Source organism: Syngnathus typhle, linkage group LG6 (genome assembly GCF_033458585.1).
Source record: "Syngnathus typhle isolate RoL2023-S1 ecotype Sweden linkage group LG6, RoL_Styp_1.0, whole genome shotgun sequence".
Lineage (NCBI taxonomy): Eukaryota > Metazoa > Chordata > Actinopteri > Syngnathiformes > Syngnathidae > Syngnathus > Syngnathus typhle.
In genome coordinates, this window is record NC_083743.1 from 4216785 (window position 1) to 4243931 (window position 27147).

The 27147-nt window shown below is 43.8% G+C and overlaps 5 protein-coding genes across 9 annotated transcripts in view; 2 read left to right on the forward strand and 3 right to left on the reverse strand.

The window, feature by feature from the left end:
- Positions 1-6: 6 nt before the first annotated feature.
- On the reverse strand, positions 7-3113 carry acad8 (acyl-CoA dehydrogenase family, member 8). The gene is made up of 11 exons (XM_061281353.1): positions 2953-3113; positions 2541-2641; positions 2295-2464; positions 2030-2139; positions 1878-1954; positions 1661-1798; positions 1447-1582; positions 861-958; positions 631-783; positions 447-549; positions 7-379 (listed from the first exon to the last, which is right to left on the reverse strand). The coding sequence occupies exons 1-11, from the start codon at positions 3065-3067 to the stop codon at positions 324-326; spliced, it is 1257 nt and encodes a 418-aa protein (XP_061137337.1). The 5' UTR covers positions 3068-3113; the 3' UTR covers positions 7-323.
- Positions 3114-3166: 53 nt separating this feature from the next.
- thyn1 (thymocyte nuclear protein 1) lies at positions 3167-9184 on the forward strand. Of its 3 annotated transcripts, XM_061281357.1 has the most exons (9): positions 3214-3268; positions 3408-3507; positions 3623-3680; positions 3753-3913; positions 3976-4044; positions 4117-4209; positions 4278-4373; positions 4510-4660; positions 4729-4845. In XM_061281357.1, exons 3-9 carry the CDS (start codon positions 3638-3640, stop codon positions 4773-4775), a joined length of 660 nt encoding a protein of 219 aa, XP_061137341.1. In that variant the 5' UTR covers positions 3214-3268; positions 3408-3507; positions 3623-3637; the 3' UTR covers positions 4776-4845. The 3 variants fall into 3 exon arrangements, with proteins under 3 accessions (XP_061137342.1, XP_061137340.1, XP_061137341.1); XM_061281358.1 differs by lacking the exons at positions 3408-3507; positions 4729-4845 and adding an exon at positions 9110-9184 and having other exon boundaries at positions 3167-3268; XM_061281356.1 differs by lacking the exon at positions 3408-3507 and having other exon boundaries at positions 3167-3268.
- Positions 4222-7572, reverse strand: LOC133155798 (vacuolar protein sorting-associated protein 26B-like). Its single transcript, XM_061281354.1, has 6 exons — positions 6909-7572; positions 6336-6492; positions 6049-6213; positions 5778-5953; positions 5569-5711; positions 4222-5493 (listed from the first exon to the last, which is right to left on the reverse strand). The coding sequence occupies exons 1-6, from the start codon at positions 7129-7131 to the stop codon at positions 5320-5322; spliced, it is 1038 nt and encodes a 345-aa protein (XP_061137338.1). The 5' UTR covers positions 7132-7572; the 3' UTR covers positions 4222-5319.
- jam3a (junctional adhesion molecule 3a) lies at positions 7849-16362 on the reverse strand. Its single transcript, XM_061281355.1, has 9 exons — positions 16178-16362; positions 10992-11063; positions 10781-10894; positions 10507-10659; positions 9766-9968; positions 9509-9608; positions 9080-9209; positions 8954-9005; positions 7849-8862 (listed from the first exon to the last, which is right to left on the reverse strand). The coding sequence occupies exons 1-9, from the start codon at positions 16239-16241 to the stop codon at positions 8827-8829; spliced, it is 924 nt and encodes a 307-aa protein (XP_061137339.1). The 5' UTR covers positions 16242-16362; the 3' UTR covers positions 7849-8826.
- Positions 9112-27147, forward strand: part of igsf9ba (immunoglobulin superfamily, member 9Ba) — a 43069-nt gene continuing 25033 nt past the window's right edge. For 2 of the 3 annotated variants that reach the window (XM_061281349.1, XM_061281351.1), the window contains exons 1-2: positions 19868-20111; positions 25465-25662. In XM_061281349.1, the coding sequence (XP_061137333.1) occupies positions 20048-20111; positions 25465-25662 (262 nt within the window). In that variant the 5' untranslated portion in view covers positions 19868-20047. Of the gene's footprint in view, positions 9221-19463; positions 19617-19867; positions 20112-25464; positions 25663-27147 lie in introns of those variants that run through there. The other variant, XM_061281350.1, reaches the window with a different exon arrangement.

Below are 27147 nucleotides of genomic sequence, written 5' to 3' on the forward strand. Positions count from 1 at the left end.
GAGGAATTTTCTTGTCAAATGCTGAGATTTTATTTGGAGTGTCATTTTTTGTACATAATGTACATACCGTATTAACCAAGGTCACTTGAGGACACAAATGAGGTGACTGTGATGTGATATAAACAAGTCCCGGTATGCTAACATGCTATTGTAACAGAAATCCTCGCAAAGTGACAGCATTCATTTTGAATCATCACAAAATAACGCGTCTGCTTTTTTCTAGGTCAAACGGGTCCAGTCCGACCCCACCCTCAAAACTTCCTAGGCCTCCCCAAAGTGCTGTCACACAGTAACACAAAATGGCGGTCTTCAAAGAAGTCTTATCAGGACTCTGTCAGAAGACTGCGTGAGATGATCATCCTCATTACCTCGTTGGTTCCTGTGGAAGAACGAGCAATCGAGAGTTAGAGCGTATCGGGAACATCAACGCTGACGTAGTGGCTGACCTTCCAAGATCTGATGCACGCGGATGTCGCGCACAAACTGCTGCACGGCGTAGTCCTTCAAGTAACCGTAGCCGCCGTGCATCTGGAGAGCCTGGTTGCAGATCTGAGCAGGTACAGAAGAATGATCGAATGATAACTGCGCCGACCACAAGTAGAGAAATTCGCCAATGGTGGGGGTACACACGTCGAAGCAGTGGTCCGTGGCAAAGAGCTTGGCCATGGAGCAAAGCTGCACGGCGTCCGCTCGCTCCTCCTGAAGCGCCACTGCGGCCTGACGTACCAAAAGGCGAGACGCCACCAAATCGGTGGCCATTTCTGCCAGCTTGAACTGAAGGAACTGCAAATACAATACACGCAGTGTAAATATCACAATCAACGTACATATTGAGCCATTAATAAGCCGATGCGACTGACCTGGTTGTTGGAGAGTGTCTCCCCAAACTGCTTACGAACCAACAGGTGGTCCCGAGCCAGCAGGACGGAGGCGTGGGCCGCGCCCAGAGAACATGAAGCTGTTTGAAGGTATGTTTAATGTTCACGCTAAAAGCCAAAATGCTAACATTTAGCTCATGTTATAGTCAAAACAATTAAAGACAGATTTAAAAAAAGAAAGAAAAGGACATTGAATTACAACAGCAAAGTTGTTCTATTATATCACTCCACTCCACCAGGGGGCGATGCTGAATGTTCTGTCCGAATAATAAGGGAATATGGAAAAAATGTGTTTCCAAATTAAGACTTCAAATTGGCTTCATGAACTAATTATTGTATTTTTGACTCCTTAAGAATAGCAGTGATAAAATGATCGATTTGTAGTTTTCAAAAATTCACTAGAATGTAGCACTGTGCACATAGAGCGCATATATAAATAGATATGGAAGAAAATACACACCTCTCTTTAAATGTCTGGCTTTATACAGAATATTAAAAAAAAAATCCCCGCTTAATGTGACCTATATCCTGTGCGACTCAATTGAAAAACAATTATATGCCACCTCACCAATATTAATCCTGCCTCCATTCAGTCCTTTCATGGCAATGGTGAAGCCTTGACCTTCGACACCCAGCCGGTTGCTTGCAGGTACAGCACAGTCCTCAAATATGACTGCCCTGGTGGGCTGTGAGTTCCACCCAACCTGAGGAAGGCGCAAACTAAACTGTGACTGACATCTAGTGGTCTACCGTAGCTCTACAAAAACAACAACCGCCATTACCTTTTGTTCCTTTTTGCCAAAACTGAGGCCCGGTGCTCCCTTTTCCACGACAAGACAAGAGATACCTTTTGGACCTTTGGTTCCTGTGCGACACATGACCACGTAAACGTCCGAATCGCCACCTCCGCTGATGAACGCCTGGAATCACACAAACAAGAGGTACGCCCCACATTAATGTTGGCAGATCATGGTGTCCCAATTGGATGAAAGGTTTTACCTTTGAACCATTCAAGATGTAATGGTCACCTTGGCGCTGCGCACTCGTCAGGAGAGACGCGGCATCACTGCCGCTGCCTGAAATCACAAAGGACACATTCAAGTAATGGAGTCCGACAAGTGTATCGATTCGTAGTATCGGAGGTAACTGACCGGGTTCAGTAAGGCAATAAGAGGCAAATTTCTCCATGGAACACAATTGAGGACAGAACGTTTGCCTCTGCTCCTCGCTGCCAAAGCTGTCAATCATCCAGGCGCACATGCTGCATGCAAAGTACAAATTAGGGACATCTGCACATTTGAATGACTTTCAATACAAAATCTGCAAAATATTCTCGTTAGTTGTCAATCGCATCATATCGAGAAACTAAAATATCAAAAGCAGCTCTCAGTTATACACATCGTGAAGGACACATACTTATGGATACTGATGTAGGCGGTGGTGCTGACGCATCCGGTCGAAAGGGCCTCGAAAATGACCGATGTGTCCAAGCGAGACAGGCCTGAACCCCCGACGTCCGGTTGGACGTAGATTCCGCCGAAGCCCAGTTGAGCCGCCTTGCGCATGGTTTCCACCGGGAACACTTCCTTGAGGTAAAAGCAAAATAACTACAGTGACAACCTTTTATTTCAGGAGGTGTTCATTTGTGAGTGTTAAACCAACCTTCTGGTCCCACTCTGCCATGTGCGGAGCCATTTCGTTGGCCGCAAAGTCAAAGGCCACTTTCTGGAACTCCTTCTGTTCATCTGTGAGGCCGTGAGATGCTGGAATAATAATTATTAAAAAAAAACAGTACAATTTAATTGCGATACACAAATAGTGGGCGGTACTATTGAAGGGGTGTGCGGCTATCTTTGACCAAATGAGGCAAGGAGCGCCTCTTGTCAATGACATTTAAGCTAAATGTACACTTAAAAATGGCCAAACTGTATTAATTGGTGGTAAAATAACATTTGAAAAGCGTCTGGATCGTTATGTAGACAGGCGATTGTTTATAACGAGACATTGTTACGCAAATGAATATATTGATGTCGATCGTTGCTAAACTTACACGCACTGTTTTACATGAACTTACGATCGATGCATGAAGCTATCCCTCTTCTCTGTGGACTTCGACAGGCGATTAAACGGCGACTCCTGCAAATGGTCGCTGTCAGTCGGGCGACTCTTACCAGCGACCCGACCGCCATGTTTTGTTGTTTTATTTTTTTCTACCAATCGGCGTTATGTCACGATACTCGCTAGTGCTTCTGGGATATGTAGTACTGGAACGAAGGCCAATGAATGCGCCGGTGAGGAAGCCGAGCGTCGCTTTTTGTGACGTCACGCATTCCGGATTTGCGCGGGTTTAAATGGCCGCTTGAAGATGTGACACAGTTGTGACTTTAAAGGTATGACTTTAAAATTAACTCTCACAGCGACATTTTAAACCTACTAAGCCTTAATATCTTGCCTTATAATGTGCGTGGTTCTCTTAATAATCGTTTTCGGCAAACTAATCTTAGCAAAACATGTTTTTGCTTTCTTTAGAAAATAAATGGATGGACATGTTTGGCTAATTTGACCTACTTGGACTATTAAACACCGAATCTTCTTTTGTTTTTTTTAACCAAACCTGGAGAACATTAATGTAATGTATTGAAATTATGTTTTCCCCGCAGTTTCTATTCTTGTACTAAATATTGACTTTATATCAAAGAAATCCAAGTCCACTTAAAACGTGACATTTTTATACACTTTGTTAGCTCCAGAGAGAAGCAATGCCTCCAAAAAACAAATTGAGAAAACTAACAACGAATTCAGGTTGGTTAAAGCATTTTGTTCAGTACGTATATTTTGTCCAGTTTGTTTAAAAGCACAATCTGTGTAACACAGACGAGGACGCTAAAGAGGTTGGTTCTTCTCCAAAGCCGAGCCTCAAGAGAAAAGCTTCGTCTTCTGCCGAGGCTTCCGAGGGGCCGAGCCCCGACCAGTATTGTCGCTGGCTCATGAAGTCTGAGCCAGAAAGCCGCTTTGAGAAAGGCATTGACGTCAAGGTACCATACGTGATGACGACTCGAGTGTGCTTGCAAACATCTCATCATCATTCAATCCACAGTTTGGAATCGAGGATCTGAAGGCCTTGCCCGATCAGACCAGCTGCTGGGACGGTGTCCGCAACTATCAGGTAGAGCCGTAAAATTAAACAGTTTCTCAAAAGATTAACTCGCAGTTTGAAGTTTAGCTCTGTCTTGGTCAGGCACGTAATTTCATGCGGCAAATGAAAGAGGACCAGTTGGTTTTCTTCTACCACAGCAACTGCAAGGAACCTGGCATAGCAGGAATCATGAAAGTAAGATGTATATTGTTCTACTTACCAAATGTCATTTTTATTGAATGTAATTTCCTCTTTTTGTACAGATAGTGAAGGAAGCATATGTTGACCACACTCAATTTGATAAGAAAGATGTTCATTATGATGCTAGCAGCAAGCCAGACAACCCAAAGTGGAGCATGGTAAGAAAAATAATCTAAACAATTGAATAAAAAAAAAAAAAAAAACTTTTTAACACTTGGAATAATTCTAAACTTCTTACACAATGACATGACAAGTAGGATTGATGACAACGCTGCTGATGTTTTGGACTCCTAGGTGGACGTCCAGTACCAAAGAATGTTGAAGCGTTTTCTTCCTTTAGCCGAGCTCAAAGAGTACCACCAGCGACATAAGACCAAAGGTGGCCCTATGAAGGACGTCATGCTCTTCACCAGGGCCAGGCTGTCCGTGCAGCCTCTCACCTCTGGTAAGTGATGAGATCATTTAAAGTTTGGCATCAGCGTAGGTGCCAACTTTTTATTATCGTCCCTGCAGAGCAATTTGACTTTGTTTTGAGCTTGGAGGACCAAGAACCGCTGTAAGTCTTTGATGGGCTGAAATAACTCATTGTAAAATGTTTGGGGTGACAGATAAAACTTCAATGGAAAAATACGTGTGACATTTTTTTTTCCTCCCCAATTTGGCATCAATTTATTTGACCATTTGGGGACAATGAATCAGTCATAAGCGCTTTGCAAAAAGATCTAAATAGCTCTACTTTCAAAGACTTAAAATCACGTTCGGTGGCAGGAGGACACACGCAGGTGTCGAACCAAACTAACACTTGGATGTCGCAGCCGCTGGAATGCCGCCTTGAACCGCTCTTATTTACACATTCGCACCCGTTGGACGACACTCGAGTGCGTTCACATTTCAGAGCTCCCAACCGGAATGTTGTTCGTTTAAAATAAACTAAATCAATGAAAGCGTTAAGAGTACACACAAAATGGCGTTAGCGTGAAAATCGGAGGAATTATAACGCGTGAGGTGATTTAGTTTGATTCCCAGCAAAACAAACAACAAAGCTAGGACGGATGAGTCCAGTCTAGTCTCCCTTCGTCGTCATCCCTCAGACAGGAAGTTGCCTCACGGGGACCCCCGGTCTGCTCGAAGGCGAGGCTCGTATCCGGCCTCCTCCTTGGCGCACTGCTCCAAGGCGCTCTCCGAAGCGGCCGAGCCCTCGTAGCGCTGGGAGGCGATGGCGGCCTGGTGGGACATGCTTTTCCTCACCACGTCGCCTTTCCGCCACAGCGTGATCTCCTGGGAATGCGAGGGGGAAATAGCGCTACATATCAGATAGCGGGGTCCCGTGCCACTTGAAGACAAAACGGCTACCTGCTGTTTAAAGTAACGTCTCTCCTCCTCGTCAATCAGCACCAGGTTTAGGTAGTAGCGTACGGAGAACTTCTTATTAATGTCTCGCATCGTGGGAGTCATGTCGTAGCCCGCCAAGAACAGCCGGATGGGGATTGACTCGCCTAAAAACAAAACACAATGTGATTATCCAATAATAATAATAGCGAAGGAAATTTCATTTGTTTTACCCCTGACTGGTGCTCCATCCATTATCTCATACTTGGCGATGGTGTCGTTTTCATGATACACGCTGGGGCCCGTGCCGGTCGTCTCCCGCTTAATAATGTCGATCTCCATGTGCTTTATCTTAATCCTCACCAGCAGAAAGTAGATTTTGCCCACAATGACGTCTTTCAGGTGGTATCTGTTAGAGGGAGAAGATGTAGTATGCGACCATGCTGGCTAAGGTGATCCAATTCAAGAATCGTGATGCTAATTAGGAAATATTTGTTGTCTTACTTGGATTTATTATATTCAAACTCAATGTGGAGACAGTCCTCGATGCCGACTTCCATTTTAATGGAGGAGTTGAGTTCGGGATACGTGCTCAGTGTGTGCACCACGATGTCCAACTCTTTGCTGATGTCGTTAAGTCTTCGGATCACAGTCGCACGCAGGAAGTACCTGCACATAAGAGGTGGAAGTTACAGTAAATGATTTGCCCCTCCCTAAAATGAAGTGCCTATTCCTGCCGTGAGCTGTCCACATAAACATTTGAGAGGTCGCTACAGTTTGTGAAGGTTTACCTGAGTTTGACATTTTGGCCCGTGTAGGACTCGTAAGGCTTTTCCACGTGAGTGAACTCAAAATCGAATGTCTGCGACTGGGTCATCTCACCGGGCCTCGCCAAGTCTTTCACCAGGGAAACGAATTCGTGGTGATTCCCTCTGTCGTAATACAGCTCTGAAAACACAAAGTAAGAGCATTTTTGCTTTCCAATTAAAATTGCTTTCTGTTTAAAGTGTAAGCACACGAACACACGAGTAACACAAGTTCAAGATTGTGTACATGCGTTGTGTTGATGCTTTATGATCATCTCTGTTCTAAGCGCTTTGCCGCCATCTTGTGGCTTCCATGCAATTACAACCACTTTTTGGGGTATCAATTTTTCATAGGTTTTTATTGTTTGGCAGAAAATAGGGGTTGAGGAAATTAGAGGTGTGCTCCACATTTTTTTTTTTTCAGACTTTTCCCCCCATATATGTTCTGACTAAACTGGATTAGAAATGTAGGGCACCGCAGCTTCGAGGCGTGCTACAGTTCTTCTGATGACCTCCTCATCTTTTGCATGAGATAGATAAAGTCAATTAATTCCTTACCAATCTGTCCGACAAATTCAATCTTGATGCCCTGGTGCTCCAGCCTCTTTCCGGGGCTCTTGAGCGTGACGTTGACTCTGCCGCTGACGGTCTCTCCGTCGTAGAAGAGAAAATATTTGTCCTTCTTGCCATCTTCTGTTTTGTGCTCTGCCTTCTTCCTCGTCTCGGCGTCGTTGAGCACCACGTCGATCTCCGCACTTTGTCCGAAACTGAAGAAGCTCATTGTTGTCACCTTTTTAAAATTGTATACAGCTATAGCACAAGGCCCGAAGGTTAAATTTCCCTCCGTCCGCAGGCCGCGGCACGGTTTTTTTTTTTTCTTTTCTTAAATTATGGACGTATTTGTATTGCAAACACGTCAAGTGTCCATCATGCCCAATTGCGGGAACGACGGGTCGGAACACGATAACGATACGTGCGGCTCAACAGAAATGAAAATGTCCATCGATTAGGGGGGGGGGGGAAAAGAAAAACGACGTATTTATTCTTTTTCACCCGCAATTTTTCCCGAAAATGTACACTCGGTGTGTGCCTAACACGTCCGCGGCGTGAATATCGCTACATTACATGGTTGTTTTGATCCGATAAGAGAATGTAGCGAGTGTTGTCAAATACGCAGGATGTAAGACATCTGGGTCGACTCTACTACTTCCGGGTAAACGCGGCTACAAAGTAAAAGCATATAAATCAGTTACTCACTGACCGGAAGTATAGATACACAACAAGAGCGAGATGTTTAAACATTTAACGCGTTTTCTTCTTGTATCCTGCACATCATAAACAACAACGGCCAATTAAATTATTATTATTTAGAAGTAAGCTAACAGGAATAAATGACGCATAATAGTTAAGAAAACTTCTAAACTATAAAGAAACGACATTTTTTTTCAATCACGTTAAAATCTCAGCTGAAAGGACACACACTAAGAAAATGAACAGTTCAAATGTATTTTATTCATAACAAAATCAACCATGAACAGTGGGCATTTTACAACAGTTCCTGAGTTTTTACACAAATCATGAACATTAAAAAAAAAAAGTTTGAAACAGCACTGGACAGTAATGACTGTACTGTTAAATCACCATTTTGAACAGTTTATTGCCTTATTTACAATAAGGTACTGGGGAAAAACATTTGCGCATTTATGTAGAATGTTGATGCAAAACTGGACAATATGTCCAATATCTACAACCCAAAAAGTAGTAACACACAGAAGGTCACTTATACACAAACAGCACTCTAAATGTCAAACGTTGCCACTTTTTAATAGTAAATACTGAATTTGCAGCAAAGTGGGATATATATAGTGTTCAATTCCACTGGGTAACTTGGACATATAATGTTGTCAGTCGTAACTACTGTATGCTCAGGGCAGATAAATTGTGCCTCACGTTATTTGATATCCTCAGTTTTTAATCTGCTTATTTATTGCCTGTACAACTACACAAATACCTTTCAACTCTTGGCCACTTGGAAGAAGAAAAAAAAAAAAGTTTTTCACATGACACAGGACTTCCGCAAAAAAAAAAAAAAATCAGTCGATAAAAAAACATTAGAAAAGCGAATTTGTTCCAAAACTTGTGATGGAATGTCCAACACATCCCTCGCCAACACTTTCATCGTTCGGCTAAATGTCACAGCTTGGAAGTGAATGAATGACTTTACTGTCTAGTAGAAATATTCAGGAAATAAAAAAATAAACTCTACAAGTGCGAGGTGGACAATGGAAGGATTACTGGAGAGTTCCATAATATAAAATTTGTCAACGCTATAAAAAACATGAACTAGTGCCACAAAACCATATTGAACATTACTTTGGCAACTTGGTTTGATTTTAATGTGCATCCGAGAACAGAGTGTGCCATGTTACAGCTCAAACTTAACCACCACTGCCGTTGATGTAACTTCTTCGTAGGCTCAGATGATGAAAGACGACTTGTGGCGGAAATGTCCCTGGGGGTGGAAAAACCAATTTTTGTATGTGAGCAATTGAAAAATACATTTGATCTAAAATCCCTCTTCTCCCCCCAGCAAAATTTTGTACCTCATCCGCATCGCCGTAGTCGACAGCATCATTCTGCGCCGGCCAACTGAATCTGTCGTAAACGATGACACTTTGAATGCATGTCTTGTCAACGCTGGTGTAAATACATTGCTCTCAGACACTCACTCGTTTTCATTTTGGCCTTTTTTCGAGGAGAAGGCGCGTGAAAGGCAATGCCAGATGCAGCCGATCACAAAAATGACCGCTACCACGCCGCCGACGGACTTGAGGGCGATATCGAGGATGTCGACATCGTCTGTGGAAAAGGTACAGACATTTTTATCTTATTACACGTCCCAATATACAATCAATTAATTTGGTAGGATTGTTTCAGGTTAGGGTTAGGTACGTCATAAAAATCAAAATAGACCTTGCAGGTGTACCTAATGAAGTGTCCGGTGAATATAGCCCAGCAAATCTTTTGTGTGCGACAAATAGAAATGTATTCTTCATCCGTTGTTTCTAATTCCGATCAATCCCTTTCGCATTTTATGCTATCCACGTCCTCAACATTTTCCTCATCGTTGTCAAAAGTGTCAATCACACGTCACTCACAGACGTCCATCCACTGGGAGGGACACTGGGCGTGGCCTGCGTCATTCTTGGCCTGGCAGTAGTACTCCCCCGCGTCCTCCTTCCTCACCCTGCGGAATTTCTAAGGGCAAATGTCAAGTCGGTCGAGTGACACTCGGCAGCATAAAAAATTCCTCGCATGCGCTGTTTACATCCCAAGACAAACCGATACAGGCAGATTTGGTTGATATGCTGAATAGACAAAAACGTGCTAAATAAGAGTGGGGGGGGTCTCATACCAGGCTTCCGGTGTCGGTATTGATGGTGTAGGTGGCGTTGATAAACTTGGGGGTGTTCTTGGGGTCTTGGGGAAGCTCCTCGTTGTTTTGGAACCAGCGGTAGACGGGTGCCGGGAAACCTTCGTTCTCCAGACAGCGGAGCTCGGTCGACGTGCCCACCGTGACCGCCTCGGGGACGCTGCATCGGGGCACCACGGGCTTCACTGCGAACAATATGCAATTCATTTGTCCCCAAGACGGACCGCTGAAAATCTCTTTACAATGTTTATAAAAAATCGGAGACAGGAAACTTCAGGTGGCAGAAAGCAAGTGACCGACCTGAACTGAAACAATAGCAAAAACTTGGCTGTGTTTAGGATTGCGCAAGCCCTAAGTTTTTTTTTAGTTTTTTTAATTTACTGTACTTTCCCAAAAGAAAGTTAACACAGCAAAAACGGAGGAAGATAAATCGAGTAGATGTCGTAAATCGCTGTACAGAGAACATCCCAAGACTGCTTTTGGGCCGAGTGTAACCACTTGGGCTGAAAGCCCCCGGAAACAAAGCCCTTTGTCATTAGAGACATTTTGTCATAAGTCTGGAGTTGTCTTTGAGTAATTTAAGAGTAACTGTTCCTAGCAGTTCACATCTTTTCATTGAAGCTTAAATCAGGACTGTTGACTTGGTGAGGTCTGGAGAAGTTGCAAAGTGTTAAGTCAGCTAAGAAGAAGAAAAAAAAAAATCGCTTGTTTCATTTCACACACCTCTCACGGCAAGACTAATGAGAATCTCGTCAAAGTCTCTCTGGTCGTCGATGGCGGCCACCTCGCAGCGGTACTCGGCCGTATCCGCGCGGGTGGCGTTAAAGATCAGAATGTTGGCCGGCTCTCTGAGCTGCGCCCTGTTCTCCAAGTCGCCTTTTGAGAGGACAGAAAAAAAAAGACACTTTACAATGGCTGATTGAAAGGCACAGCACGACTCGGGTCAGGTCGCCAACGGAATTCCAAGTTGAGTTCTCCTAGCGCGCCGTTCATTTACCCGCTATCTTCCTCTGGAAGTAAACATAGCTCGGGATGCCGTTCCTAATCTTCTTCCACTCAATCCTCGGGTTGTTGGTGGAGATGGACTCTATTAAGCAGGTCAGCTCGACGGCTGCGGAAAGCAAACGGCGGGTTGGAAAAAAAGTGCCATGCAAATTAAGACGGGGAAAGAAAAGCTACTTTTGCGAAAATAGGTTGCGGCAACTTACGCTCAAACTCATTTGCCCACACGATCTTGTCGGTGGTTCGGAGGATTACCGCGAGCGATGATGGGATGTGGCCTGTGGAAAGACGGAAGAAGCAAAAAAAAAAATAAAAAAACACTTAATGCTGAGTCACCCTGATGGAGTTTTCATTAGCACACATTAACAGCTGGGCAACTCGCTTTATAAACAACGGATTATCACGACACACACACACACACGAGATCTCCGCAAAGAGAAGCATTAAACTCTTCCTATTTCTATCCGAAAAGATTAACCCAAAACCAAAAGATGCTACGCGTAGCATCGCATCCGCCGCGTCCCTTTATGGCGCTTAATTGGATTATAATGCAAGCGGCGGCGGGTCACGAGAGAGGAAGCTCCTAAAGTTCGCTTGCCGCTCATAAAAAAACATAACGACACGGGACCGGTGGGGGGGGCTGTAAATATTCCGGCGCTGACGGACTTTTATTGTTTTGGCTTTTCTCCAGAACGCAGGCGGAGGTTAGGAGTGCTGACTTTGAGCTTTACGGGTACATTCATTTGTCAATTTATTAGGTATGGACAACGGAGGCACTCGCGGCGGGCACAATGGTGGCGCTCCATCAAAATGCGGTCACCTTATTTAGCCTTCGGGAGAGGAGCGAAGCTTTAGGAATTGCCTCTTAGTACGATGCGGGATGCAATTTCATAAACATACCATGCCTAGGACAACAAAGAAGATGGCCGATCGATGCGGCTGCAATGTTTTACGCGACCTTGAGGTCTGACTTGGCTCTAGTCTTCTTCACGAGCCGCAGAAAGCGTAACGTGCCGGTCAATAGTTAATGGGAAGAAAGCTAGAAGATGTCTGAACATGAAATGAGAACACTTCAGACCGGAGCATTGTCATAACCATTACGTGCCGTAGCGTTGACTCGACAAACCGAAGCATCGCTTACTAAATAATAGATGATACTTTTTTTTTTTTCTAACTTTAAGCTTTCCGTGCAGGTAAAGACCTTCATGTTTAAAATGTAGGCAGATTGTGAGCCATAAACAAAAAAAAGCAGACGTGCAAATTACTTAACCGTGCTTAAATGTGCTGCATATTTAATCATCATTCTTGTTTGGCCTGAGGCACACAGAGGCATACAGTAACTCTTAAGGTTCGAGCACGCTTTTGCTTGAGTGGACTCCTCAAAGCAATCGGTGTTATTTAAGTAAATGCCAATTGAGTTTGAAATAGCCTGATGCTTTAGTGTCAAAATTGGAGCAGTAGGAGGAAAAGGTGAATCCACAAATGATGCTTTACTCTAGTAAAATTACAACTGTTCCAATTAAAATTGAATTTCATAACTATTTCTCAGTTTACATCGTCGTTGTTAGAAATAAAATTGTAAAATCATAACTTACGTCACAATAAGATTTTTTGCGAAATAAAAATTAAATCGTGCTTCTTTATCCTCGTACTTTACTTTTGTAAAATTGCAACTTTTTGGTGGCAAAAGAGTTTTCTCATGAAACATGTAAGAGTATATATAAAATATGAGAATCCATTTGCACAATTCTTTTTATCATGTCGAAAGTCACTTTTTTTCGTAAAACTATATATATACATATATATATGCTTTTGGATGAGCGGGAATTGGAACCACAGTGACCCACAATTGAGAGTCCTTCAAAATTAGCCGCGGCGAATGTTTTCACATCTGCTAAATCTGTGTCGTGTTTGTGTTGATTCTCATGTAAGTTAATAGCAGTTTACACATGGGACTCGACAACCCCCCTGCTGGGTCATAAAAGGATGCGCGTTCCCACTGGGGACTGGATAAAAGGCAGCAAAATGGAGGCTGAAATGAAGACAAATAAAAGCATGGCACATCTCCTTTCCTTGTTCCCCTGCAGCTTTCTGACTAATTTAGAGGTCTTTATTCAAAGCAGCCTGCTACCACACGACATCACTTCCCTCGCCTCTGAGCAGGAGGCCGCTAACATACACACACATAAAACACAGCTCCTGCCCCGACATCAAGTCGTATCAACGTGCCGCCGTGCGCAAATGAGACGTGACGTCCAGGTCTCGGCTTCTGTCTTCCCTCTGACTTTTCCCACCCGGAACACGATTCGGGGGCTAGGCGGGCTATTTTTACTCCAGCTGTGACTGGACATCCCGAGAGACACAAGGCGAGCTCGTCCAACAAACAATCTCCCCCCTCGCAACTTGTGGATTATCCCTTAACAGCTTCGATAGGCCAGAGGTGTAGCATTATGGTTTAGCGGTCAAGCGGCGATAAAGACATGAGTGGTTGTTGTACGCCCCACCCCTCCCCCAGTGAGGCGCTTTCACAAGGTTGAGGAAAAAAAAGCATGACATCGTTCACAACGACGCAATTGTGTTATTCCACACATATGGAACACGTTCATTCAATGACATCAACAAAACATGCTTGATGTCGCCAGAGAGGCTAACAGGTCACTTTTGTTGAGAGCCTGTGAAAGAGTCAAATTTAATTATTAATAAATGACGAGAACATTGTTTTTATCCTCTGCAACCCAGTCGGAATGCAACAACGAGCGTTAAAATATTTTTTTAAAATTAAAACGAAATTATATATATTATATTGTTATGAAATCGGAATTTAGTTATTTATATAATATTTTGGGGATTAAATTAGTTATTTTTTTATTAATAATTATATTCTATTACAAGAATTAAGTTATGTTGTAATTTTACAAGAATAAAGTGGTTTGATGCAAATTCATTTTTCCAAACTTAAAATCATGATATTATGAGAATAGGGTCAATGTTACAAGAGAAAAAAAAATAATATGAAAAAGGGTGTTAATGTCAAATATTAACAACATAAGAATCGTAATATCACAACATTTGAATGTGAGTGCCCTATTTCCGTGGACAGGACGTAAAAACGGACACATTTTCAATAAAAATAAAATAAAAAATCTTGCCTGAGTCATATGTGTGGCTGACAAGATATAGTCAAAGGCCTGCCCCCAATCCAGTGACTGTCAAATAGTTTCACTGTTTTATTGAGGTTGCCACCCAAAGCAATATGTAGGCCGTGGGAATCTACGAGACAATGCGAGATTAAATACTGACAGGAGAATAAAAGCATGCAAGCCACAATGGTGTCTGTGTGACACAATGCGGGTCAGCACCAAGCAAATGACAACGATAATCTAGCACGTCTTAATCCAACCCTTTTCTGCGACGTGGAGGAACGTGCACGTCCCGCAATCCTCTTACGCGCCAAAATATGAACGTGGCTATAAAAAGCGCCTTTCCCAGACATTCCAGCGCAGCCTCGCCAAACACACTGCTAGCGAGCGGACCGTTGGGATCCACTTTGTCAAAACAACCGGCGCGGTTTAGAACATGAGGACGTTGTCAGAAGTTCTTGAGGGGGATGAGTTACCCAACCACTTCTATTCCACAACGACGCAATACTCACTGTTCAAACAATGAAGTCACTCTTAGGGAGTAAATAACTTTTGTTTTATCCTCAATGGGGAATGACTTCACAATTAGGAAACCTTTATTGTTCCCACAGGGATAATTCGTATCGATATTCTGCTGCCCGAAAACCGTAATTTCACCGCACAACGGTTGAATCGATGCAGTAGAAGAAGAAAGAAAGGAAACGTACACTGTTCTTGTCAGCAGTGTTACGAAAAAAACGTAACAAAGTAAATTGATGTGTTTCTAACTTTAGACTTACTGTATGAGTAATCTGCTAGTAGAGAAGCAAGTCGACAGTGTCCACTCCCACAACGGCGCAAACGGCCATTTGTAACTAGTCTCCTTTTACGGAAATACCACAAAAAAAAGCGGTTGACAACATTACAAGAAAAAAAAAATCTCAATTGAAACTCTCACAAATGAAAAAGTCGCCTTCGTTTCATAGATGTAGCGCACACATTGGACCGAACGAGTTAGCCGCAAAATTCATCGGCTAAAACTACTTGATAGGTGCGAGAGGGGAGTCATCGGCAACGTCACAAGTAGTCTCATAAATGCAAGTCTACCTGTCAGCGCGTTGATTCACACTCGGGTCAGGAGTTCAAGCCTTACGGATGCAATCTAGCGTTTATAGACGCCAGCCAACACACCCGCCGGCATGCACTCAGCAAGGTGACCGACCGCGCACACACGCAAGCACGACACATCATCCCAACACCGGCCGCATCCATCAGGCCGACTGGTTGTTCGTGGCGGGGTTGATGAGACGTCACCACCTGCCGTCTATGCATCATTAGTCGGCTGATGGCCACAACGCTACATTAGCGCATACAAGAAAAGAAACCATGCCAACAATCCACGTTCATTTTGAAATGTGTAAATACCTCCATGAAATAGTCCAGCCGGCCAGTTGAAATTAAAAACCGAATAAACCAGTCAATTATTTGGGGGGGGGTCATAGCATTTCACGCACTTGATCGCGAGACATAATTATTGAATGATCTAGTCATTATTATTGTAGTGCTGAGTGATATTCATGCCGGTTTTTTTTTAACATAAAATGAAGAATAACATACGATATGACGAATATAACCGCTTTAAGATACTTTGGTTGAAAGTTACGTTAAAGAATTGTGCTTAACTGTCAATAAATTTTATGTTTGTGATTAGATTTCGACTTTAATTAATCACGTCATACTTTTATGGATATAATTGCTAAATGTGAATGTGTATGACTGCGTTATTTATTTAATTTGCTTGCTCTCGTAGTGTAAGATTTCCGCGTAAAAGTCCAACGCATATCAATTAAATAAAATAAACTTCAAACCAGCAGCAAAGCTTTCCTTTCAACCGACCGACGCAACAACATATAATACCGCATAGGTATTATATTCCCGTATAGATTATCTTGCATCGGCACATTAGATTCTTCAGGTGCCTCTTCTCGCTGTTGTGCCACATTCCGTCTTAGAGTCGAACAAAAAGCAGCTCGTCCTTTGCTCACACGTTCGCAGCCATTATTTACAATAGTAGTGAAGTGAAACAGAATGGACGCTCTACTTACACATGAGGGCACACACGACAAGACAAAGTGATGCCGCACATAAAGCAGATGTTGTCCTGCTGCTTTGCGCTCCCGCGACCGACATCTGACAACGTCACGTGTAATATTCACAACGCGAATACTATTAGACTACGAACATATGCGCGGTGGAGAGATCGCGGGTCTTACCGAGGTTGGTGCACAGCACACAACACGCTATCAGTCGCACAATCGCCATCTTGCAGCGTCTCATTTGTCGTTCGCGGCAGCGCACACGCTCGCCACCTCGCAGAAGGTACGAAGAGGATGGGGGGCACACTCAAAGAGAGAAAGGGAGAGCGACAGACAGGACTGGTGGATGTTGCCATCGACCAGTTTCCATAGCTACACTCGATTGTTGAAAAGCCCAGCGTGTTGTCTTGCAGGCTCCAAACACCTGCTGAAGTCAGTCTGTTTTTTTTTTTTTAATTCCGAAGTAAAATGTCATTGTAGTAATATTCTCACATAAGCATCGTAACAATCGGCCTACATTTTTGTGGATTATTAAAAAAAAAACACACAAGCAATGAATGAGACCTTCAAAAGACTTTATTGCAAGTCAAATTAAGAGGGGGGGGGGCGATTTAAGATTTGATCTAATGCCCACTTCACGCTTAAAAATAATGTTTTATAAAATGGAGTGTGGAATAAATTTGAATGCAACGTGTCAAAACTAATGTAACAAAACCAAATCGTGACATTTGCCATTTACACAGAAAGCAGCAATCAATAAAAGAAACTAAACGTGCCTGTAAGATCAAGGTGAGGGCGAATTCAAAGTCAAATTGCGCACAAGGGCATAGGGGCGGAAAATGGACAGGAAATGCATGTTCATCACTTTTGACTATGTGCTTGAAGACCCCAGCATTTATAACCACGGAAAGACAATTTACCAATCAATAAGTCAAAAATGCAAATGAGCTTGCACCTAAAACTATTAAATACATTATTGTCCCTAAATCTGCATGTGTTGATTTTTAATTACATTCCACATATGTGTAAGATGCATTCAATTATTGCATCAAAATGATTGCATTTGATTTTTGACATGAATTGCGGGCTCCATCGTGCTTACTCAAATGAGTTCATACTTGTCAATGACCAGTAGATGGGGGTATAAGCTAAGACTTTACTATTGCTGCGGCATATGCTGCCTGCCTTGGCTGAACAATATTATACATATTAATATACAATATTAAACAATGCACAAATGCAACATTATTTGCCGTCTCCTGGTACTGGCTCCATAAGAACTCAACCTTTTCTCTCAAAATTCATTCAAATATCTATTATTAATCACAGTACAATCTTAAATATAAGAACTAAACCTAGTCAAGGACTCGGCAGTCAAACCTGAAGTACTAACGTGTACTCCAAAACAACTTTTATTCTCTTTGAATCTGATTATGGTGAAGTAACAGTCTGGATTGCAGCGTCTTGTTTGTCGTTTGCAGCTGCACACATGCTTGCCACCTCGCAGAAGGTACAGCGAGGATGGAGAGGGAGGGGGTACTAGTGGATGTGGTTTCCATAGCGACCAAAGTACACGTTAAACCCTGTGCTGTGTCTCGCAGGCAACTAACACCTGCCGAAGACAGTAGAGGATAGTCAAAATATTCTCACATTAGCAACTTTGACAAAAGGCTGCCATATTTTCCCCCTAAAAAACGACAAAAATATGAATAGTCACTTTAAAAACTTAGTTAGAATACGTGAAACCAGAAACTCAAGCTTGGATCTCTAGCTCTGAATAATCGACTTGAAAAACTGAATTTGTATTAAATACATCGTGGTTATCTAAATGAGGTTTTTACTTGTCAATGACCAGTAGGAGGCGGTGCAAACCCGGGCTTCACTGTTCTGCCCGCTTTGTCTCCAGCCATCCATTTTCTACGGGAAGCCCAGACTTCCCTCTCTCTCGCCCTCGGGTCAGGAAAAATAGTTTGTGTTGCCCTTTGGAAAGTTGCTATTTCTGCCTCCAATTGAATTATGTTTCTCGAAGCTACCACGAGTTGGGCGTTGCGCGTGTGGTGCAATTAGCACTGTGTTAAAAATAGATTTGCGCAAGAAAAAAAAAAACCCTGAAAGACTTAATGACTTCCTTTTAAACATGGCTGCTTGTCATCCCCCTCATTGCTGCCTTTTTGCTTTCATTTTACTTTGATTGGACTCGTTCTGCCGTGGTAGTGATGCATGTGACACACCTGTAGAGGCATGGGTGTAAGTAACCATGGCAACAGCGCCTAACAATGTCACACAAAAAGTATTTTCATTAAAAAAAAAAAAGGGTCACTTGAAGTCTCTGTGGGGTGCGTTTCTCTTCCATTTCTAAAACATGAGTAATAGTGACGTAATTTGTTTGTTCAATGGGGAAAAAAATGTGTTTGCCTCACCTAACTTCACATCGTTTTTAAATTACGCAACACATAATCCCAAAATGATTTCTCGGGACTCCCCTTGTCGCCAAAAATTCGAAAGATTTTATGGCTTCATCTAAAACTAATAGTTTGGTTGCGTAAGAGATTATGTTATATTTTCTCTGGCAGGAAAATCTGACTCCATCACAAAATAATAAAATAAAAATTGCCTCGTGAGGCAAATGCCTGTTACGTCACGTGCGTTTCGCCATGGAAACGTATCTCGTCAGAGTTGTTGTGTCAGCACCTCAGGAACTTCGGGTGGGAGGGGTGGAACGGGAAGTGTGTGGAGATCATTCTTACAGTGCAGATGAGGGACAAAGCTTATACCATACGAATGCTTAAATAAAAATAATCACGGGCATATAGAGTATTTTATATCTTCTGCGAACAATGTAGTCACTTAGTTGTGAAAGTCTTCTTTGTGTTGTATAATTCTGCCCTCTAGTGGCTAACGTATGCGCACCAGAAAAAGCAAAGAACTGCCAGTTGCCCATCCCTGCGCTATTGAAAATGGACAGAATGAACCTTGTAGGATACAAACTCCATGTAGGAAGGCCTGAGTTGAGCATTGAGCTTAGAACCGAGTTGTGAGGTAGATATGCTCATCCCTAGTCTCCCGTGCATGCTGGCTTCATATTGTACAACATATATTACACATGCAGAATACAGCCTGATGGTTTCCCTGGCTGGTGCAAAGCGGCGTCTTCTGGAGGTGAAATAATCGCAGCCCTGTGTGTGCACATGCATGCAAAAAGAGGCATCCATTGAAGGGGATAGGCGAGGGGAGGGGTGAGCAGAGGAGGTGTGTGTAGCGTAGTAGTGGAGTTGCTGTCTTATCAGGGCTAACCATGTGTAGTGGAGGGAAGCTGCTGCATCCTCATGCTTTATTTCTGTCGCCACACCCATGCGTCACACACACTTGCAATCACGTCATACCATCAACACTGAAAGGTGTGGATTGTACACATGTAGATGATTTTATTTTTTATTTTTACTGTTGCTTTTTCTTTTTTTAGGTCGAAATATGTCCGACATGTCCCTCTGTCAGTGCGCATGATTCTGCGGCTCTGCTACTACTCTACTACGGGCACGCTCCAACTCACCTTGAATGAAGCGCACGGCAGGCTCAGCCAATCCTCGCGCGGGAGGCCTGACCGACAGCCAATCAGGTGAGAGAAAGGGGGCGGGATTTGCAAGGGGGTGCGAAGGGAGGGCGCTCGCGAGGCGGAGGATGGGTTTTGCGCTTCCTCCCACTTCGGGGCTCTCCGCTCAGGCGCTCGTAAAGAGAGAGAGAGAGAAAGAGGGGAGAGGAGGGGGGGAAGGAAAAAAAAAATCTGCTCCGTGTGTGGCGAGACGAGCGCGGCGGCGGCGGTGCAGGTGCTGTGTCTCATCGGGGATGCGGATGGAAGGACGGGGGAGGGAAGAAGGGACGAAGGGAGGCGAGCGCGCCGGGGAGACGACACCGGATACGAGAAGTCGCTAAAAAAAAAAAAAGGAGGAGAGAGAAGAGCTTGATAAGGAGGCGCAAGGTCGAATATGAGCCATCGTGGTCGAACGAACGGGGCACTTGGCGTGGCGATAGCTGGCTGGCAATAGTACTATGATTTGGTATGTGGCCACTCTTATAGCAAGTGTATTCAGCACCAGAGGAACGGCCGCTCAAGGTGAGTCAAGTGCAATATAATAGCTCCCGTTGCATTTTTGCACACCATCTGTGCGTGCGTCCGTCCGTGCGTGTGCTGCTGCTGCTGCAGCTCGAGACATGCGTGGCATTTTTTTTTTTTTTCCTTGCACGAGATTCGCTCCTAAAAAGGCTTACGCGCGCGCGCACACGCGCTCATACGCACACACAATGGATTACTCTGATCATGCTTCAGTCAGTGTGTAGAAAGCATGCATGGAGGATCATAGCACGACAGGTCGGTCCCATGCTCCTATGAGAGAGAGGGGTGTGACCGTCTGAACCCCTCCAAGGATGGAGCAAGTAGCTAAATAATGCAGCACATGTCAGATGAACGTACTACAAGAGCCTGCAATTTGTACTATGGGAGGATGTCGTGGTAGCGATTGTCCAACATCAATTGCGCGTCATCAAATGGCCAAATTATCTTTTTTTTTTTTTTTTTTTTTGAGTGTGGGGTCCTAGTCGTACTCCATGTGCATTGACAGATGCACTCACTTAACCTTGCTTTCCCATTCATGTCCAGACGAGGGAGACACGGGCCAAGCTGTTGCCTGGTAACTGATCCCAGTGACTCCCTCCCGCCCCCACGTCCACGCATACCCATCCCAGTTAAAAGTGCTCTGCTAGCACACGTCTGGCGTGAAGTCTGAGAGAAAGCGGGGTGTTAAAGCGTGGCTGCGTGTGTGCGTCCGCGTGTGTGTGTGAGTTTGTGAGAGGGTGCTTGGTTTTGCTGCAGTGAAGGTGACGGACTGGAGGATTTTCTCAAAAAGCCACCAGAGCTTTCGAGACGCTCAACTGCAGAGTTCCAGACGATTATTTGAAGGCGGCGTTCGTAAGTGGCGTGCTGGAAAGTCAAAAATGATTGTTCATTCTTCAGCTCCTATTTTTGCTTGAACGAAGGCAAACACAATAGGAAAGATTCTATCAAATGTGAGGCAAAGCATTAAGATCCCCCCCCCGCCCCCCTCCTCCTTGACGTAAACGTTGAGGGCCGAAAAGTGGAGCGAATGCGACAAGTCGAATCCCAGATTCATGTCATCTGTAAATCAAAGCTGCCAAGACAGTAAATAGGTCAAGTTTAGATGAGATTATGATTCTTCTGCTATGTGGCTGACTGATGAGATCGAGCCAAAACGTGGACGGTGAAATCAGTCAAGTGAAATCTGAATGGCAAGAAGCGTCGCGTGTTAACATGAACGTCCCGACGTGGTTTGTTGTGCAAACTGGCAAACGATACCCTGGATAAGCCTCGGGACAAGTCGACTGCTGAGCATCTGCGCCTTTTTTTTTTTTTTTTTTCCCCACCCTCTCTGTTTCGCACGCTTTAAGTATGCAACATGCAGATCTGGAAGATTGGAAGAATTAGCTCATGCTAACAAACAATGCAAAAGGTAATGCTAATAAATCGCATTGATTTTATTCTGCGATACAGCGCCGCAAAAATACCACAGAAGTTGCTTAATACGTTAATTTATTATTATTTCCTGCCAAGTAAGCGGGTTGGGAGTGAGGTTGGAGAGCATATGGTCCGTGAGACTGGAGGTCACTTCAACAAAGTCAACGGTAATTTGGCAACCAATCAAGGTGAAGCAGGAGCCACTCTAAGCGGTAATTAAGTGACACTGGCAGAGCGTTGCTGTTTGAAGGCGACTATTTTCAGCTTTGCGTTCCTGGTTGACGGCGTGCAGAGATCTTGTGAACCGCGACTTGGTGATAGGTTAAAAAAAAGGAGAGAGAGTTTGTATTTGGGTAGGTGGCGAGACTGTCAGTCACATTGTCAAAGGCATCTCGGGAGATTTGAGATTGTGCCTCAGATAGATCGATCGCTCTGACTTTTGTTATTTCTGTCTGGGACATTGTGTGAGTCTGGATTTCGAGTGCTGATGCTTTTATTTCGGATGATACTGATCAGTACATGTTCTTAAAACAAAATCTTCCCGACTTCAATTTGTTTGGCGTACTTTGCAGTACTAGAGCAACTGCCATCTAGTGGCGAATGGTAAGATTACATCTTAAAACTACTACAGATTATTTTTCAGTATTTTTTTTATATATTGAGTATTTTATGACCTCCTGTGGCGTTTTCCTTTAGAAATCTACAACTGAATGTTTTAGTAACTTTTTTAAAAATAATTATTTGGGTTTACATTTTTAAAAAACATTTTGAATTGTCTTTTCTTAATGAATTTTAATATTCATTTTGTTAATTAATCAAAGGTTGCCCATCCCTGCACTCACTCATGTATTTAAATATCATACTGATGTTACATTGGTTGCTATTGCATGAAGATAACATCCTATGAAAACAGTGAGTGCCCATATAATGCTGTGCAATCTACGGTCTGCTGAGCCACTCTCGTGGCTAGCAACGGATGCAAGGTCACACACATTAACTCCACTCATAAGATTACCTTCACTCTGTGCTTCACTACTACAAGGAACAGCGTTGCTTTGGTGGTGTCCAATTTCTTTTATCTGTGCAGCACACCGGCAGGGCTGATGCGAAGCGTACGAAAGCCGAGATGTCGATTTCCACTCGCGCTATTCCACTTTTGCCTTCTTTGAACTTTTAAAACTATCATCAGATAGATTTGACCCCCCCCCCTCAGCCCCTCCCCTCTGCATCCATCTTATGGTCACATCTTCTCACAATTTTTGAGGCTTGCACCTCCGTCAGAAAAAAGTAACGAAAAAACATGATAGCCACTTTTGTGGACAGTAGGGTCATAAAAAAAAAAAAAAAAAGATTTGAATCGGTAAATCGATCGGAATCAAAATTTGAATCGTCTTTTATTGAAATGTCACCTCATAGCAAAAACTTTTCACGCAACTTACATTTCAGATTCCCCTCAGAGTATAAAATCAAGACGCACTTTTCATCATCATAAATAATAACATTTTTATTTTGAGTTAATTTTTGGAGTTATTCTCAACCAACACAAGCAGGACGCCATTTCCACTTTGTGCATACGTACTGTATCCGCACATACACACGCTCATTCCCTGATGTGACCTTCAGCCACGTAGGCTGGCATTCAATTACCTCCCTGCCAATGGCCCATCCAGCCCAGTGGCCGCACGCCCTTGAGAAGCTCTCCGCGGCCATTTCGTCCAGTGAGCCTGCTGCATTTGCCGCTACAACGCAAGCTTACATGCAATCATCCCCCTTTGCTAGCTTGCTGCATTTCGACACTTCAAATGCCGACGTCGCCATGAGATGCTTTGCTCGACATAACATGCTTTTTGAGCGTTTGGAGTGAAGTTGTGACGAGTGTGTGGGATGCTTTTTATGTTGTTTGCATGCACTTCAAAACAAGTTGAAATCTGTGGTGGAATTAACCTCGTAGACCCCCGCCCCCGCCTCCCCATCATACTCCCTGAACGACTGGCGTGTTGTTATGGACAGCTGCCTGCTATTTGGACGTGAACAGATGTCTCTTATTGGTTCATGGGGTTTATCATAACAATATGAATGCATTTTTTTTTCATGTCACTTTTTGGTAGTTTGTGTGCACTGTTATGCAATAAATCTTATAGCATGACAAATTAATTCAAGCATCACGGTGTAACCTCGGTGCTGTTTTGAGTGAAGTATATAAAGTCTAAAATAAACGACCCACCTTTTGACGAATTCTGAAAGATGAAAAGGAGACTTGGGGACAATAAAAAAAAAAAAAGGACATCACTTTTAATGGCGAGCTTATTTGGCGAGTTGGTAGCAGTTACACCTTTAGCCATATGCTAATTATGTTAGCCTGTGCGTATTAAATAAAAAAAAAATAAAAAAGAAGAAATGGTTCTTAGTTTGAATTTGAAACTAGAATGATAAGAAACAAATGTGTTGTTGCGAGCTTGAATATTCCCTCTCAATAAGTGCTCATAAACTCTTGCGGGCATCATCGTGAATCCATCAAGGAAATGAAATTGCTAAATGTTATGATCGAGCCACTGCTGATTGCGCCCCCTTGAGGATCCCCTAATGAGATTGGACAATTATTAGCCCTGGAACTCTTCACGGGATCTAAAAATAATGTCCAGCTAGGAACCAGAACCATCCTGAACATCAGCACAGAAAACAACAAATTGACTCCCCCCCCCCCCCCCCCCTCCACCCACCAGTGGTAGCTTTGAGTTTGCGCTTGACGTCAAGTGACTCTATTTAGCCAAAGCAAACAATGTGGCCAGTGTGAAGTTGCAGAGGAAATCTCGACCATTCGCAAAGGCCTTGAATTCAAAAAGACTTTGATATCTATCGACTATTCACTCATAGCAATGGTTTAAATAAAATTAAAAAAAAAGGACTGTTTAATGTCAGTGGTTTGCATTTCAAAACCTTCCCCCGGGCTAAATACATCCTGGCTTCAAAAAGAAAAGACCACCACTTTTGTGTGTTCGGCTTTTATCCTAAAAACATCAGGACGCTTTGTTGTATACATTTCAAATATAAATGTTTAAAACTTACATTGTCAGTGAGGACAATGATATTATGAAGTCAACGGAGGAAATCATGCATGGAAATACAACGTAGCTTTAGTATTTTCTCTTTTGGTCAAGAGACACAATAGCAAAGCAGATTCCAGCAGATGAGTGAAAAAAAAAAAAAAAACACATATAATTTGATTTAATCTGCTTCTGTTTCTGAACAGAATCTGCGCCGGCTGAAACGACCAAAGTGGATTAACTCTCTGACAGGATAATGCCGATTAAAATGATAAACACACTCGCTAAGTGATCCATATGGCCTTTCAGATACGGAGTCCAAGCTTTTGGTTAGTCGAGAGAATTCCAAAACAATCAAACAAAAAACAATCTAACAGGTCGTCGTCGAATCATTTTAGTTCCTCCTTCGGGACTCGTTTTGATCTCCTTTTCAATTAAAATCTTGAGCCAACGGTTTGGGTGGAATCGGGAATCTCAGAATGTCTCGATATTTGGCTCTACCTTCACATCGAAATGTCAAAAGGAAAAGATTGATGGATCGCAATGATCCCAACAATTATCTCATCAAGCATTATCCTACTAATGAAAGCTTCCACTTGCATTTTGTGAAATGTCAGCATGTCCCTTGATGGCACGGCTCAATGAAAGCGTGGTCTCGGGGGTGGTGGGGGAGCAAACTGGAGAAAATCCATTCCCGGAGTGATGGTTCTGCTGAGGCAGGTTGGACCGCGGTCGGGCCCGGTGGCAGCCGGCGAAGATCAATGCGAGCTCTTGGCAGCTTCCGTTCCGGCACCGTCCGCCAAACGCCGTGCCGCTTTCTCGTCCGTGTGCAATAAAGTGTTTGAATGCAAGGGAGTCAATTTGTTGACGGAAGCGCCTAATTACGTCCTCAGGTGCCCACGGAGTGAGAGAGGAGCCTCGGTTTGTGACGGCGCGCGCCGGAGAGAGCGTGATCCTGGGGTGCGACGTGTCCCCTCCCCTGGATGGCCAGCAGCCCCCCTACGTGGTGGAGTGGTTCAAGTTCGGAGTGCCTATTCCCTTCTTCATCAACTTCCGCTTCTACCCTCCCCATGTGGACCCTGAGTACACCGGTGAGCGCACACGGACGGACACTCATCGTCACATCGTTCTGATTCGAACGCCGAGAATCTCTGAATCAACTCTTGATTCGTTTTATATGGGATGTGTGTCCCCTAATTGCTATCCCTTAGAAAACTCTAATTCCAAAAACACAGACGGACACTCATTGTCACAAAACGGAGGCCACTTTCTGATTCGAACGCCAAGAATCAAAAGAATGAATCAACTCTAGATTGATTCTTTGATTATTGGACGTGCGATCTATCCTTTAGAAAACACACATTCCAAAATCGCAGACGGACACTCATTGTCATAAAATGGAGACCACTTTCTAATTCGAACACCGAGAATCAAAATAATGAATCAACTCTTGATTGATTCTTTGATTATGGGATGTGTCCCATAATTGCCATCCTTTAGGAAACACAAATTCCAAAAACTCAAACACACACAAACATAAAAAAGCCTCCCATCAGAAATGACAGTGACACAAATAAACGAGTGTGGATGATTGATGTGACTCACACAGTTGAGTGAAAGTAAAATCCACGCCTATTAGAGATGCATTACACGCCGCATGAATCGCATCATAACCTTAAAAAATAAATCCTCCTGTGCTGATTTAGTCGATGCGTCTGCGCGCCGCCTTCAACGCAGCAGGAAATTGCTTCCTCTGATGTTGCGTTGTGTGTGCGCGTGCGTGTGTGTGTGTGTGTGAGACAAGATGGCGAGCTGTCAGAATGGGGTCACATTTATCCCCTCCCGTTGGTTCCTCTTTACCGCCTCGCAAACCCCACCCTCGGCTCTTAATACGCTGTCAAAAGGGAGGCAAAGCATGGCTGCGTTTCAAGCCTTGAATCTAAAAGTGACTTTGCACTTTTTTTAAAAGGGGATCCCTCCTGTGTAGCTCGGGGGGGGGGGGGGGGGGGGGGTGTCTCGTTGTTGACTTGAGCCTTTTGACCTACAGCGGGTTTCCTGCGATGTGCAAAGTGGCGCCTTCAAAGCGTATCAGCGTCCACTCGGCCACACGTTGAGTGTGGGAGAATGGAGAAAATGATCTATACGTTCATTTGATTGCTAACCAAAACAGCAGCACCTATTAAGGCTGCCCATCACCTACATCCTCGACGTCAGTGACTCTGCCGAACTGTGGATTCCAAATGAAAAAAAATCTCTTCCCGCTAAACGACACACTTTAGACACCCCCCTCCCCCCCCACCCCTCCCTCGCAGACTATATTATCTCCCCCTTCATTACCGCGCGCACTTGTCCCGCGGCCGTATGGAAATTACAGCATTTAAAAAACATCTATTTTTGTGCCGACTCAAAGCAAAGACTCCATCAATAATTCAGTCGGGCAGCTTGTGAGATTTTTAGCGTCTGATTCTTGGGCTCTGGGACAAGCTGCCGGCGTAAGAAGATCATATATCTTTCAACAACCTCCCCCCCCCCCCCTCCCCCGGGGTGTTCGGAGCGATGTGTGTGGAGGAAGCCAC

Coding starts and splice junctions, on each gene's coding strand:
- acad8 (XM_061281353.1), bottom strand. CDS start 3,067: ATGGCGGTCGGGTCGCTGGTAAGAGTCGCCCGACTGACAGCGACCATT. Junction 2,465..2,540: donor TGGCAGAGTGGGACCAGAAG/GTTGGTTTAACA, acceptor TTTTACCTCAAG/GAAGTGTTCCCGGTGGAAAC. Junction 959..1,446: donor TGGAGGCAGGATTAATATTG/GTGAGGTGGCAT, acceptor ACCTTCAAACAG/CTTCATGTTCTCTGGGCGCG.
- thyn1 (XM_061281356.1), top strand. CDS start 3,638: ATGCCTCCAAAAAACAAATTGAGAAAACTAACAACGAATTCAG. Junction 4,045..4,116: donor ACGGTGTCCGCAACTATCAG/GTAGAGCCGTAA, acceptor TGTCTTGGTCAG/GCACGTAATTTCATGCGGCA. Junction 4,374..4,509: donor ACAACCCAAAGTGGAGCATG/GTAAGAAAAATA, acceptor TTGGACTCCTAG/GTGGACGTCCAGTACCAAAG.
- LOC133155798 (XM_061281354.1), bottom strand. CDS start 7,131: ATGAGCTTCTTCAGTTTCGGACAAAGTGCGGAGATCGACGTGGTGCTC. Junction 6,493..6,908: donor TGAATTTGTCGGACAGATTG/GTAAGGAATTAA, acceptor TTGTGTTTTCAG/AGCTGTATTACGACAGAGGG. Junction 5,954..6,048: donor TTTGAATATAATAAATCCAA/GTAAGACAACAA, acceptor TCCCTCTAACAG/ATACCACCTGAAAGACGTCA.
- jam3a (XM_061281355.1), bottom strand. CDS start 16,241: ATGAGACGCTGCAAGATGGCGATTGTGCGACTGATAGCGTGTTGTGTG. Junction 10,895..10,991: donor GTGGGCAAATGAGTTTGAGC/GTAAGTTGCCGC, acceptor TGCTTTCCGCAG/CCGTCGAGCTGACCTGCTTA. Junction 9,006..9,079: donor AAAGGCCAAAATGAAAACGA/GTGAGTGTCTGA, acceptor CGTTTACGACAG/ATTCAGTTGGCCGGCGCAGA.